Source organism: Sinocyclocheilus anshuiensis, unplaced genomic scaffold, assembly GCF_001515605.1.
Source record: "Sinocyclocheilus anshuiensis isolate Anshui unplaced genomic scaffold, SAMN03320099.WGS_v1.1 scaffold343, whole genome shotgun sequence".
NCBI lineage: Eukaryota > Metazoa > Chordata > Actinopteri > Cypriniformes > Cyprinidae > Sinocyclocheilus > Sinocyclocheilus anshuiensis.
In genome coordinates this window covers 430,869-446,424 of record NW_015549598.1, presented here as the reverse complement: position 1 = coordinate 446,424, position 15,556 = coordinate 430,869, and the positions used below count along the sequence as shown (strand labels likewise).

Here is a 15,556-nt window from a genome sequence, read left to right as displayed (position 1 = left end):
TCACATACAGACAGGCTTACCTCAGCGAATCTGTTCTTCAGAATAATCAGCAACCATATCCGTGTATTGTGCTATGAATAAAAAGTTATTTTCATCCGCTTGCGTCTGACTGACTGCGTTGCACTTAGCAGCCACTAGAAGGCGCCGATTAGCATTTCATCGTTTGCAACTGAGGAAAAAATAATACTGAAATGAGAAAACTCTTCTTATTTTGTTACTTCAAGGTACCATATTTTATTAAATTTAATAAATCATCTTTGAATTACCAAAATAAAAAGTTCAACATTCCAAAATACAAAGACCAGACCCCAAATCGCCTTCCAGCGCTCAGTTTAAGTCGTTTAGACTAATCGTGTCCGTTGTCTGCTCAGCTAGAGTAGTTGCCTACTACCAAGTGACATCTTTTAGAGATAGCAGCATTAGAAACATACACATAAGCACAGTGTCAGTGTTGGGCAGACGGGTGTGGAGATGTTCTAGAAGCAAATGAAAAACAGTCTGATTATAGAAATACATGGTTGTGACACCAGAATGTAACCAAATCTACTGTAGTAGTATTATTTGTGACCGATTAAAAAGATAAACAACTAAATCAATGTTGTTTACATTCAAGGAAAAAACTGGAACGCTGAAGAAACATTTAAAAGAAAATGCAAGAAAAACTGGACAACAGAGGAAAATCTAGCCTATCCATATAGCCTACTTTGTGTACGTCTTTTTTCACATGTATATAAAATCATATACGTTTGATTAAATTTTCCTTTATATTTGTTTGTCTAGCCAATACCACAGACATCATAACTTGAATTTGACTACAGAATTCACAGCAACAAAGGGCATCCAGAGGAATCAAATAACAATTTATTTTCCTCTTTATCTTATCGTTATCTAGAAAATATAAATACGTACAAAAAGGGAAAGAAACGTAAGTAAAATCATGAATGCAATAGAGAACTGTGATACATAAATCCATGTAGCACCGCTTGTGAAATCAACACAACACACCAAAAAAAACCCCAGACATCTTTCATGGTATTGCTGGAGATGAAGAACATTGAAATCAAAACTTTTGACCAACAATGAAAACGGAATATTTTGCTAAGAAAACCAACCAAGATTTAAAGGTGCACTACGAAATTTTTACCAACTTCTATAGTGCTTTTGACAAATGTTTTAATATTGAACACTCATGTGAGACTCAAAAAAAGGTTTTGATCTACAAAGGTGAACCTCCCATAATGTTGAGATCACATGACCAGCCTAACTTCCTTTACCTTGGTAATCACCCTATTATCTGACACTTTTAATTAATCGAAAATGACTTAGCACACCTTTAATTATCTTGTATACACAGCACAATGGAGACAAACCAACCACACGCCCGACGTTCGGCAGATTCTGCAAAATTTGATAAAAAAAATAAAATAATTGAGGTTCCAGTAATAAGCTACATAGTGGCAGGTGCTGGATTCCAGTGACTCTGAAAAAATACAATACAGTTTCTATCAGCTTGCTATAAATAACTCTTCTGCTAGCTGGTCATTTGATCCGGTGTCATGGATGCTGATTTGTGGTATGGCAATAGCCGATTTAATACATGAAAACAACACGCTTATTAATAATATAGCACGTAAAAACAATCCAGAAGCCGTTCTGCACATTTCTACTTTGGCACCTACAGTACCTTCCCCCTTCACGGCAATGGTTTTCACTGTTGCTACGACAACATGCATCTTAATGGCAATCGGTTTCTCTACACGCACACTTAAAGATTTCTAATATTGCACATATAATGAGACATTTCCAAAAAGTTTACAGGAATGTACTGTAAACCACTTAAACGTTCATATTTTCTATACGTTATTCCTCTAAAATCCCTTTCTTCCCTAACCGCAGAAACGATTTCAAACGTGTCAATGAATGACCAAATAAAAATGGGCAGCAGGAAATGCTCGCTCTGTGAAGAAGGTGTGCGCAGTACTGGTTTTCACCACTTTGAATCTAAAGGGGCAGTTCATTGGTCCAGTCGTGGCCCCAGCCTGCTCGGTCAAGCAGGAAGCATCTGGTGTGTTGGTCTTCCAGTAGAGGTGATGCTCACCCGTTAAGACTTGAAGACGTGCACCGCCCGCACCACGTACTGCCTGCAGATGGGGCACTCGCTCATCCTCTTGCCACACTTGGTGCAGGTGACCATGTGACCGCACTCCAGCAGAACGCAGTCTATCACGGCATCCATGCAGATACGGCACAGGTTCTCATCAACGCCGCCCAGCAGAGCTACTTGCACACCATCTGGAAGTATACAATATATGGAAGGTTTGAGATCTTGTTTAATAGTCTATGGATCTTGTTTGTCTGTTCTGCTTGTGTGTAATGAGGTTTTCTTTTCAGATTTTTGTACAAAATTTCACATGCAATGACATTTTACAAGACATTTTGAGCAGTAAAATGTGATAATTTTCATTAAATTCAATTAATTTCATTAAATTAAAATGCTTTAAACAAATGTTCCAGGTTCAATACAACTTAAAACTCAATCATAAGCATTTTTTGATTATGACAGAAAATGTTTTCGACTTGTCACCTAATATAATAAAAGCATTTAAAACTGGAAATAAATGAGGACATGCATGCTATATATTTAAATGTCACAAAAATGTGAATTTTTGTTAAAGGACATTAATTCTTCTTTAAAATAAGAAGATAAATTAAGGAATTTTATTTTCAGTTTTATTTTCTTTAAAAATAAAGAAAATAAAATTGAAAAACAAATCATTTTAAATTAAACTGAAATTCAGTTAAAATTTTTATTTGAATTAAAATGCTTTAAAGAAATGTTCTGGGTTCAATACAACTTAAAACTATATCAAAAGCATTTTTAAGTATGCACAGATTTGATTACGTCCCATAATTTAATAAAAGCAGTTATAATGGAAATAAATAGGGACGTGTGCATTAAATATTTAAAAGCAGAAATGTACATTTTTTGTTAAAGAACATGAATTCTTCTTTAAAAATAAAGACAATAATTGAATACATTTTATTTTCAATTTTCTTTTCTTTAAAAATAAAGAAAATTCAAAAATATTTTATATGAAACAGAATGAGACAGAAAATGTTCTCATCTCTGAATTTAAAAAAGCAGTTATAGAAATAAATAAGGAAATGCACATTAAATATCTAAAAGCAGAAATACCTAAAAGTGAATTTTTGTTAAAAGACATTAATTCAGACATTAATAAAGACATTTTATTTTCAATTTCATTTAATAATTTCAAATTAAAATTACTTATAAAACTGTGATTTTTGCTTTACAAATAAACTCAGCAAAGTAAATATTTTCTGTATTACTGAACCTGGACACACACAGTCTTTCTTATTTGACATCCTTTTAGCCAGTCAATATCAGCCAATATTAAAACCTTTTAATGAATGATAAACAGCAACTCTCCTCTATGGCAGACTAAACCAGTATTTGCTGATGTTAGTCTTACTAGCTCTATTAATTGCTCTATAAAAAACCAAAATGGTGCACATCCCTCAAGCATAAGAAACTTGGTCCTTCTCCAAAAAGCCACTTAATATATTGTACAGTAATGTGACAAGCTATAAAAAGACAGACAGATCACATTAGGAGCACAATTCATGACACAAATGTGATCATGCACGTGGAAACCACATATCAAACTCTCCCAGCATGCATTGGGAAGAGTCACTTTTCATTAATGGTAATGATGATGTTGGAGTCACATTAAAAAAAAGGCTGAGTCTTACCTCCAATACCTCCATTGCATATAGGAGGAGGGTAAGCTATGACTTTGACTGACAAACATAGTAGTGGAAGAGTTAGCATTATTAGCACTGGACAGCTAACGTAAGCTCACATGCATACAGAAAATTGTAAACTTGAAAATGTTGCCCAGAAAGAACATATTTCCATGTTGTACACTCTTCATGCTTCACCAGGTTAGTAAACAGTCATGGTAGTAAGGTTTTGATATTTTCCACTGTATATTTGTAAAATTTGGTATTTTTAGGTGCATATATATGCATTTAAATATTTATTTAAAAATAATATATATATTTATAAAGTCTCAAGTACCAGTGTTGTTATTGTTAACTACAACTAAAATTATTACAATTATATTCAGTAATAACATACAAAACTTTAAAAAAAAAAGTGTGCGAAAATTACAAATGTTGCCGCTGCAACTAACAGAAATAAAACAAGTTTACGTTGAAGTACTAAAACGACTAAGACTAAAATAGAAATAGATTCAAGCTAAATAAATACATTTAAAACATTAATAAAAAATAATACAAATTACAAAAAGCACATAAGAAAATGACTAAAACTTTAAGATTAAGCTGAAAACAAATTAAAATATAAAAAATACTACCATAATAGTATATAAATAACACTGTCAAGTACAATGTATCACAATATTGGTCTGCTTACCTGCAGCTAGGCTGTTGCTAACATTTTCCACTGCAAGGAAAAGAAAATGCAAAGAATCAATTTTATGGAGAGCAGAAGCCTATTTGAAAATCACATTAGCCACAGCTGATTTTGGCCTGATCCTTGACTGATTCAATTTCATGTTGTTATTTCTCACATGCAGTCTGTCAAAAAGATTCGGAGACTGTAATAAAATGGCTGCATTCTTTGTCATCCATCACTCTTATTATATGATGCCAGCTGTGCTCTTTTCAGTCTGAACATCTACAAAAGCTTCCTTCTCATTAGTCTGCCAATTATATAGCCAGTAGAAATTAAAATGGTCATATAAAGCACCCAAGGCAGCTTTCATGCACTATTCTACTAATTCAAAATCTAGATGATCTTCTAGAAGTATGAAGTTGCTTAATAAAATAATGTTACTGAATTATTAAAAAAAAAACATCTTACATTCTTAAAAATAAAGGTTCTTTATAGGCATCTATGGTTCCATGAAGAACCTTTAACATCCATGGAACCTTTGCATTGTACATAGTGTTAATTTTGTCAGCTATTTTCATTTTAGTCTTAAGGTCTGTGCACACTGAGTCCGAAATTTTCGTATGCGTTTTTTCGTATTCGAAATCCTAAAAATTTGTCACGCACAGAAACCTTGCACACTGAGTCCGATGCGTATTAATTAATTAAAAAATTCGCACTAAATGGAGTCTTCAAGCAGTGAGGATGATTTTGTTGTCCTCTCGCTTCTTAAAAAAAGAAAAAGAAAGGAAATATTGGGTCCATCCAATCCTGAGATATATTGAGAGGTCTGAGAGTTCCCCCTCCTTATTAAGGAGCAGCGGGATTATCCCGGGCGATTCAAAGTTTACTTCAGGATGTCAGTGGCTCAGTTTGATGCTTTTACTAGCAATACTAGAGCCACATATTAAAAAGAAGACCACCAATTTCTGTGAACTCAGTGTGCAAGGATCTATATACAGTGCTTTGTGCTGCGAGACGAAGTGGATGAACTTGACAATCGCCATTCTGGATTTTGGCGTTCGCTTGTACGGTGGCTCTGAACTGTGAAGTGACGTGGACAAGTACGGTGACCCATACTCGGAATTAGTGCTCTGCATTTATCCCATCCAAAGTGCACACACACACAGCAGTGAACACACACACCGTGAACACACACCCGGAGCAGTGGGCAGCCATTTATGCTGCGGCGCCCGGGGAGCAGTTGGGGGTTCGGTGCCTTGCTCAAGGGCACCTCAGTCGTGGTATTTAAGGTGGAAGAGAGCGCTGAACATTCACTCCCCCCACCTACAATCCCTGCCGGTACGAGACTCGAACCCGCAACCATTGGGTTACGAGTCTGACTCTCTAACCATTAGGCCACAACTTCCCCACAAGTTGGAGCATCCCCACAAATGCTTGCTACGGATGCGAAAAACGGAAAAAATCGACCCCGATCCGAATTTTTTTTTATGACGGACGAATATTTCCGAGGCAGTGTGTAAACGTGATTGTGTAAACGTGATTGACGTAACGTGAGGTCGTATTTATTTTTTAACGTGCGAAATTTTCGGACTCAGTGTGCAATGACCTTTAGTCTTAGTCCCGGGCTAAAATGTCCTTGTTAGTTTTTATCATATTTAGTCAACCTTATCCTATGTAGTTTTAGTCGACTAAAAGTCTCAACATTTTAGTCTAGTTTTAGTCCAAGAAAATCTAAAGTATTTTAGTCTAGTTTTAGTCAATGAAAACTTGACATTTTAGCAATAAGATTATTAATTAACCATACAGCAGTATTAATTTTGGCAGCCATTTTTAATTTAGTCTTACTCTTACTCAAATGTACATTTTAGTTATCATATTTAGACGAACCTGTTTTGTTTTTTTTAGTCATGGGGAAAAAGCTTGTCAACGAATATTTTTCGTCATAGTCTTCGTTAACGAAATTAACACTATTTGTACAAAGGGTTGTTTATTATAAAGAAAGGTTCTTTAGATTACTAAAATGTTCCTCACACTAAGAAAAATGCTTCTTTTAAGAACTGTTCACTGGGAATCCAAAAACCCCCTTTTGGAAGCTTTAAAGGTCCTTGCACACTGAGTCCGAAACTTTCGTATGCGTTTTTAACACTATTTGTACAAAGGGTTGTTTATTATAAAGAAAGGTTCTTTAGATTACTAAAATGTTCCTCACACTAAGAAAAATGCTTCTTTTAAGAACTGTTCACTGGGAATCCAAAAAACCCCTTTTGGAAGCTTTAAAGGTCCTTGCACACTGAGTCCGAAATTTTCGTATGCGTTTTTCCGTTTTTTTTTTTCGTATTCATCATCCTTTCCTATCAAAATGCTTGCTACGGATGCAAAAACGCAGAAAATCGAACCTGGCCCGAATTTTTTTATGACAGACGAAAGTTTCGGAGGCAGTGTGCAAACGTGATTGACACAACGTGAGGTCGTATTTATTTTTCAACGTGCGAACATTTCGGACGAAAAATTCGGACTCAGTGTGCAGAGACCTTAACACTAACAATCCTTTTTTGCCTATGAATATTTTTGGGTGACTGTAACTAGAGTACAAGTAGACTACTTTGGGACGAGCTCTACACTTTCTGTGTCACATCGGGTCTTACTCGATCTTCTGTTGAGTTGGTTCTCTCTGTAGAGACGATGGACGCGCTCCACCAGCTCCCATTTCTCACAGCAGCCTGAATAGTTGACGAAGTTGCGAGCGAGAATCTCTTTCAGCTGCCGCACCGTCAGGCTCTCGATGTCATCCTCGTGGGACAGGTCCGAGAGGGAGGCACGTGCACGTCTCTGCGTCGCTGGGCTGGCCTGCTCGGGGACAGACGTAGACACGTGGACGGATGGGTTATAGCATTTAACTGCAGTCCACATCGATATTACACAAGACTGCTCGTTTTTAACTCTGCAGATGTTTTCTGAAGTATTTGTCAAACACTAAGCAGACTTATGGGATGATGCTGAATTATTAATGATAATGGATGCTCAGTGAGAATCGAGGGGTTTTAAAGTAACCCAGTCCTCTTCACAGTAGGTGCCACAAACACTCATCGCATGCAGATTTTGTCAGAAGAAAAACACCTCCAGTATGTCGTCATGAGGCTCCAGGTTGAGGAGGGAAACTGATGCAGCATCTGCATGGTCCTGGAGATAAAACACAGAAATCAAGAACTTCTATCAGATTTATTAACTAAAACCTGGTTGAAGTCAGAGTGCGTGTTCAGACACACTGAGCCGGGCTGTGAGTTCAGATTCTACCAGCTCTCCTCTTTAGTGTTTGTATTTATGGAGAAAAAAAAAATTCTATGGATAAAGGCCTATAAATCCAATAAATGTAAATAAAAGTTTACTTACTTGATTTAATATATAAAATATTTTTATGAAAATTTCAGAATACAAGCCATATTAAACAACACATTTTACTTTGAAAAACATTACATATTATAAATATATATACTATAATACATAATATATGTAAAATCGTTCAAAAGTATGGGGTCAGTAAGATCTTTTATTATTTTTGAAAGAAAAATACAGCAAAAAACAGTAATACTGTAAAATGTTTATAATAAAAAACGTTGTTATTTGAATAGATTTCAAAATGTAATTTATTCTTGTGATGCAAAGCTGAATTTTCAGCATCATTACTCCAGTCTTCAGTGTCACATGATATTTCAGAAATCATCCCAATATGCTGATTTGATGCTCAAGAATATAATATAATACATATAATAAAATAATACAAATATGATATAATACAAAATAAAAATAGTTCTAAGATACATTACAAAATATTTAAAATATTGTAAATAATAAATACATTTAAATATCTAAATATTTTTAGATTTATATTATACTAAAATTGTCTAATTATGTAATACATTTCATTTATATCATATATTCTGAATCGCACATCTTAAAATAAATCATAAAAATATTATCCATTCTGCTGGAATTGGGAAGTGTTTACCATGTTACAAAAATAAGTCTTAAATAACTCTTTTACAACTGTGAGTAACCTCTGTCTGTGTCAGTGCAGTATAAATGAAGCATCTACTCATCACTTCCTCACAATTAGCTTCCCTTGGTTCTGTAAGCTGCACATAAAATAACACCACATTACAGAGTTAATCATTCATTCCCACTGATTGCAATAATTCCTTTCCTGTGTCACTCACACAAGGACTGTGTGGTCCTGGAGCAGCCAGCTTTTGTATGCTTTTTTTGGTCTCTCTCTTTCTCTATTTGCCGCATTCAGAACAATTAGCTAATGGGCCTGCGTTCTTCCTGTCTGCTGTCTGGCTGAAGAATGACTGTCTTTATGAGAAGACTCAGCACATGGACTGAGATCTCACACATGGGCCACACACAGACGGCGTGCAGCTTTGCTGGCTGGCTGCATATTAATAATGAATGGGTCAGTCTGCCAACTCACACTGGACCATCACAGTCTCTTCTCGAACACACGCAGATGCTCTTTAAAACTTCTGGCCAATTTTACATATCGAACTTAGCCATTTGCCTCTTAAACTCATTTGCACTTAAGCGTAAGTGTTTTAAGTCGCGCCATGCAGGAATGATCTGACAACCTGTTCCAACATTATGTAACCCGCTCAGTATGTCTGATCTAAAAAAAAAAAAAAGGCTTAAACGTCACGGCTAGTCTCGTGGGGTACAGCTGTTCACGCACGTATGGATGAATCTTTAGTAACTGAGGGTTGTAAGCAGCTTACTAAATGTACAGACAACAGGAGTCAATAGATTATAGTGTAGAAATGTAAAAAATTTAGAAGAAATCCTCACTTGATGTATTCAGAAACATGCTACTTTTAAAAAAAGTGAAAACAACGAAGTGCGACTCATGAATCGAGAAAAAAAAACAGTCCAATCTCCCAATACGGAAGTAGCTTAAACAATAACAGCAATCAAACAATATGGTCAGATATATTTATCGATATTTACAGGAATTAAATTAGTTTGTTTGATTTGATTCGGCACATTTAACATGCAAAAATGTTAAAAGTAAGCATGTTAAATTATGTGACAATGCAACAAACATTTACAGTAAAGTTATACTGTAAAGTAATACATTAGAAATCAAGATTTTTGGGAAAAATGTTTCAATGTCAAAATGCTTTTTTGCAGCATAATGTCATTTTACATTAGGCATTTGTAAGCTGAATTCCCAAAAATGTGTTTTTAAAATATTGCTCAATTTAGTGGTACAGAAATTATTAAATTATTAAAAATAAATAAATAAATAAATCACGTGAAAAAAGATAACTTCTAACCCAAGATAACTTCTATATATATTTTTTTAATGTGAAATAAATTTAATGTAAAATAAAAAAATTAACTGTAAAATAAAATAAAAGTAAATAAATGTAAAATAAAAATTATATGTACAATATATGTATATATAGCAATATTGTGCTATATATATACATATATAAATATTGTAAATAAATATATTTACAAAAGATTTTATTAAAATTGCCTCATTATAATAGGTAATACGTTTAATTAATAATAATACATTTAATAATTAATAAAACATTGATTATAAATGTTGAATCACACATAGTAAATGAAAAAAATATTATCCATTATACTGGACTTATTAAAGTTGCAATTTTCCTTTTAAAAATCCTGAAAATTCTTACCATGTTAAAAATGAGTAAAACAAAAATAAATCTTTCATTAAATTCTTTAGAACTAGCATCATGCATTCATACACTTTTAAGTGTCCAAATCCTTTTTTTGGCCCACTTAAAAAGTGACATTCAAAACAAAACAAAACAAAACAAAACAAAACAAAACGCTTGGCACTGTGTACTGCAAATATTCTTGGCTCTTGTGACAAATTGCTTGTGATGTTGTGATTATTTTTATGTTGACTGCTAAATGAATATAAATGCAAATGTATAAATTTAAAAGTAAATGAAAAAATAAAATAAAACAAATATTTCTTTCTCTTCCTTATTTTGAAGTCACTTCGAATAAAAAGTGTCCGCTAAATGAATACATTTAAAAGTAAATAAAAAATAAACAAAGTAAAACGAACAACGAAATGCATGGGAACACATTGCCATGTTACACATGACGTTTTCTTCCGGATAGCGCCTCACCTGATTGGTTGTCCCTGAGCTATCACTGTGACTGAGAGCCTCTCCCTGAGACGCGGCTACAGACAGCGCCGACTGCTGGGAGGAGGATCGTGCCGCGGAGGCGGGCGGCGTGGAGAGAGAGTGCAGAAGTGAGGGCAGACTGTCCGTGTCCGCTTCCGCCTCCTCTTCTTCCTCCTCCTCATCATCCTCCCCCATCTCCAGCTCGGCGCCCAGATGGCAGAGCACCAGGTCCACCAGGTCCTCTTTCTCCCTGCAGGTGTCCGTGTTGATGTTTCGCAGCGTGAGGTACTGCCGCAGGTCTTTAACGCGGAGCCGCATTAACCTGGGCCGCTGGAAGGCCGTGCCCCACAGCAGGTGGCAGGTGGCGCAGCGCCGCAGGTTCTCCTGCAGCACAGAACACAGCGAGCAGAAGCTCTTCTTGCAGTCTGAGCAAACATGCTGCGAAGAGAGAAATATGATGAATCATTAAACAGCCAACTTAATATGTGTGCATTAGACTGGTGATTTAATCACGTCATGCTTTAGTTGTTTTGATTGACACAGATGCTTCCATCTCTAAATCTCTGCGGCATGAACTTCATTTTTCAAGACACTTTCTAACTCTCTGAAGCAGTTGTGGAGTCTCTGTTGGATAGCTTAGTGGTGGTTATCAAATGCCACCATGCTGATGAATGAGCTGTTCAATCAAACCATTGCACTCTAGCTTAATGTCAGTTCTATCCATCACATCTCTGCATATGTGTGCTGGTGTGAGCGGCTGCAGATGCATCACACTGTCTTGGCATCGGAGCGTCTGCAGACAGGTGTGAAAGTGCTGATATGATTTCAAAACACTCTTGCTTTGTGGTAAAGTTAACGCTCTGATCTTTCATCACTTCTGTCTTTTGCCAGGAAAGGAGGAATGCCAGACAGAAGTGGCAAATCAGTGTTTCCTCCACCTCAGGAGTCACGAGCAATACTGTGCTATATATACATATATATATAAGATTATTTATTGTTTTTGAGAGAAGTCTCTTATGCTCACCAAGGCTGCATTTATTTGATCAAAATATAGTAAAAACTTCAATAATATTTCATAATATTTCTATTTAAAATCACATGATCCTTCAGAAATCATTCTAATATGCTGATTTGCTGCTCAAGAAACATTTATTATTATTATCAGTGTTGAAAACGGTGTCATTTATGTCATCTCTCTACTTTCCCTATCAGAAAAAAACCTAAAAACCTACTCCACAAACCCCAGGCGTCCTACCTTTCGTCTGAATACGGAGAAGGCCAGTCCGCAGGCTTTGCACGCCAGGCCTGCGCTCCCTGAGGTGGTGCTGCTGGGTGGGTAGGTGGAGTAACCAGCGCTGGGGGCAAAGCGGAACGGCCCGGCTCCGGCTCCAAAGCCCGGCTGCTGAGTGCGGACCGCCCCTGTGCCCATCACCTCGTTCAGCAGCCCACAACATGACGCCCACATGGAGGAGGCCCCCGCCTGGAAAAGAAAGATATGTTAAAGATAAGTTCAGATATAGGGCTGGGTATTGAGATAAATTTCACAATTTGAGTTCGATTCATTTGGATATACACCAGGTAGAGTACATGTACATTTTTCTCAAGGAAAAAATATCTCCAAAAACTGTATTTATTGTTCGAATTTCGTAATAAAAATGACAGTTTGAAAGATGAGAATTCATTTCATAGCAAAAGTAATAAAGCACAAAGCTTATTGCAATTTAGTGACGGTTCAAATAGTCGCAATAATCAATATATCGACTTATCGCGCAATATATGTACACGACCTCAATCATTTTTGGTGACGCAATATATCGCCCATTATATTTACTTAAAAATTAATGGCACCACGTTTTGTACATTCCACTTGCGTGTCTTTTGCGGCTTCTCGTACATAACGTGGTGTAGTCATGAGGTGCTAGTTCAAATAAAAAAAAAGCTTCTAAAAAAAAGTGTCATCTGCAGATATGGTCTTGTTTAGAGATCTGTGCCTTTGTGCATACGGACATCTGACTGCTGAGTAGTGATTGTGTTTTTCAGCAATAGTGTGCACCCTTCATTTACAGAGAAAAGAAGGTCCGGGAAAAATCTGTAGATGGAAAAATCTCCATACAAGTTCTTTGTGCATTTTTCTCTTTTTTTTTGTACTTTTTGTTAGAAAATGTTTATTTACTATTTATTCAAGTCTTTTAAGGTATCTAATATTTTGATACTTAATTTCCAGGATCTAAATATTCTTAAAAATTAAAAGTTTGTTGACATTTGGAAGTGTGTATGCCTTCTTGCATTATTATGCTATTACATTATGATTATATATTCAGTGACATAAAATGGTCTTTAAAATTACAATAATATTGCTTATTGCAATTATTTCTGGGGCAATATATCGCACAACAAAAAGTTGTTATCGTGACAGGCCTAGCTTCAAATAATGTACAAATAATGTTTAGTAAAGTTTTGCTCCCGCATAATCGAGTAAAGAGTAAACTATATAGATTATATATAGAGTAAACTATATAATCGATATTGTCAACCCAGCTGACACATAACATTCCAAAAACTTTTGCTTTTATATATATATATATATATATATAAATTAAATTATATAAATGTTTAAGGAATGTTCTTATAACTTCATTAATATTTGATATACGTTCTCATAACATTATCAAAACATTCTTATGATGTTATTTGTACTTGAACATTCTAAGAAATGTTTTTGTAAACTTTACATAATGTTATAACGACAACCAGAAAAAATAATGATCTTAGAATATTAAAACAAACATTCAAATAACGTTATATTTTGGGTGAAAATAAAGTTGGTAGCATGTTGTACGAAACGTTTTTGTAACATTTAAATAACGTTCTAATCACAACACGAAAACGACATTAACATTTCAAAACTATGTTCCTACGTTTTTATAACCTAAATTTGTTCCCTGGGTATTCAGATATGGAACGTGTTATGATAAAGCATAGGCAAAAACTATCCTGTACTTTACCCAGAGGGCAGATTTGTTTGATGAAATCAGGCACATATGCTTTACTGAGCTTCACATTATGTAACTTGTACATCATAAACAACTGAATGCACTCAACTTCAGCACTCATAAACTCTGCTAGTGATCAACAAAAATGAATCAATGCTCTGCAGGCCTTAAGTGAATCCTCAAGGAACATGATACAGTGTAAATGGCTGTTAGGGCAAGACAAGGCACGACTAATTCTTAGCGTGCATTTGGAGCATTAAAGCAGTGTCAGTACAGCAAAACAGCCATGAGAGCTAAACAGCCGAGATTAATGGACGTTTCTCAGGTTTCAGCCAAATGCATACCAAACAATGCTTTCATAAGAATCATAAAAAGCAGACATTACCAGGCCTATTCTTACTCTCCAATGGTCTGGGCTTTCTAAGAGCTTTCATTTACTTAAGGTGTAAATTTAGAAGATGTTGGTTAAGTCAGTAAGCTTTCACTCTGCTGGATGTTTCATAATTCTGCTGTCATACTATAGCCATGAACTTCCCACCTAGAGAAAATCATGATCTGACTCAATGTAAAGAAACCAAACAGAGTTATATTTATTGTTATGTGTTGTTTATCTGAAATAGATTGTAATATAATAACAATTAGGGGTGTGCAATATTGACAAAAAATGATATCTTGATATTTTCTGGGATTTTATCGATAATGATAATTAGACAATGTTTTGCTGAGTGTGTTATTGTGCTGGTACCTTAAGGACTGCTGTGGACTCCTAAAGATTTTGATATTCTTCATTTTCTGTGTGGTGGCCAGATCACAGCAGTGACATCTTTTCCAATAAGTTTAAATATATTTTTACCTTTTATGGGCATTTTTACCGTAAAGCCATTTTTTCTAAAAGTATGCATCATATTTTGAGTCAAATTTTTACATTTAATCAGTCAATTAGAGTAAAAAGACATTTGGGCTGTTATCACATAAGTATCAACAAAATTGATCTTTGCAATGCAGAAGAAACACAGAAGATGCATCTGAAGTGGCATTTAGATGTATTTACACACTGTTTAATGCAGCCAAAGACTATAGATATATCATTGAACATCTTAAACTCACAATGAAACGTGAGCAGACAAAGCAGTACATTCGAGTGAAACGGTTGATTGAAAAAGAAAAGATGTATTGCACGACTTGGTTCAATCCAATGGTTGTTGATTGGATGGAGGCAGATCTGAATGCAAGCTTGAGGTCGATTGTAAAAAGAGGCAATGTAGCGAACTAAATGATTGGACATAAGTCAGACATACATCACCAGAGAAAAGTCTGTCACTTCACCAGAAGACTGAGTTACAATATTTAGATTAGGAATTGCAAGGCAAATGTAAAAAAAAAAAAAGAAGTGAATTTCCATTTCATGCCAACTCTAAACCAGCCTAAGCTTGTTTTCTGGTCTTAGTTCGTCTCCCAGTCTGGTCCATTCAGAGGGTTTTTGGGCACTTTTCAATCAGTCGGTCTAGGAGACCAGGTTAAACCAGCAACTATACCAGGTTTAAGTCTTAAAGGGTTAGTTCACCCAAAAATGAAAATGTTGTCATTAATTACTCACCCTCGTGTTGTTCGAAACCCGTAAGACCTTCGTTCATCTTCAGAACACAATTTAAGATATTTTTGATGAAATCTGAGGGCTCTCTGACCCTCCCATAGACAGCAAGGTAACTACCACGTTCAAGGTCCAGAAAAGTACCAAGATGATCGACAAAGTAGTCCGTGTGACATCAGTGGTTCAACTGTAAAGTTACGAAGCTACGAGAATACAGTACCCTGACGCGAGCGTGTGGTGGCGCCGGCACTGACCCAGATCTGGCGTGATGACGTCATTACGCCGGATCTGGGTCAGCGCCGGCACACGCTCGCGTCAGGGTACTGTCGTGAACACGCGTCCAAAGTGACGCAGTAGAGACGAAAAT

The 15,556-nt window shown here is 35.7% G+C and overlaps 1 protein-coding gene across 4 annotated transcripts in view; it reads right to left on the bottom strand.

Annotated features, from left to right (window-relative positions):
* Window positions 1-90: 90 nt before the first annotated feature.
* Window positions 91-15,556, bottom strand: part of LOC107658590 (E3 ubiquitin-protein ligase RNF34-like) — a 25,058-nt gene continuing 9,592 nt past the window's right edge. Inside the window, exons 2-9 of one of the 4 annotated variants that reach the window (XM_016447189.1) lie at window positions 11,861-12,085; window positions 10,606-11,043; window positions 7,559-7,621; window positions 7,087-7,288; window positions 4,460-4,489; window positions 3,775-3,816; window positions 2,099-2,292; window positions 91-169 (exon numbers count right to left, since the gene is read on the bottom strand). In XM_016447189.1, the coding sequence (XP_016302675.1) occupies window positions 2,102-2,292; window positions 3,775-3,816; window positions 4,460-4,489; window positions 7,087-7,288; window positions 7,559-7,621; window positions 10,606-11,043; window positions 11,861-12,085 (1,191 nt within the window). In that variant the 3' untranslated portion in view covers window positions 91-169; window positions 2,099-2,101. Of the gene's footprint in view, window positions 170-235; window positions 2,293-3,774; window positions 3,817-4,459; window positions 4,490-7,086; window positions 7,289-7,558; window positions 7,622-10,605; window positions 11,044-11,860; window positions 12,086-15,556 lie in introns of those variants that run through there. The other 3 variants (XM_016447188.1, XM_016447190.1, XM_016447192.1) reach the window with 3 other exon arrangements.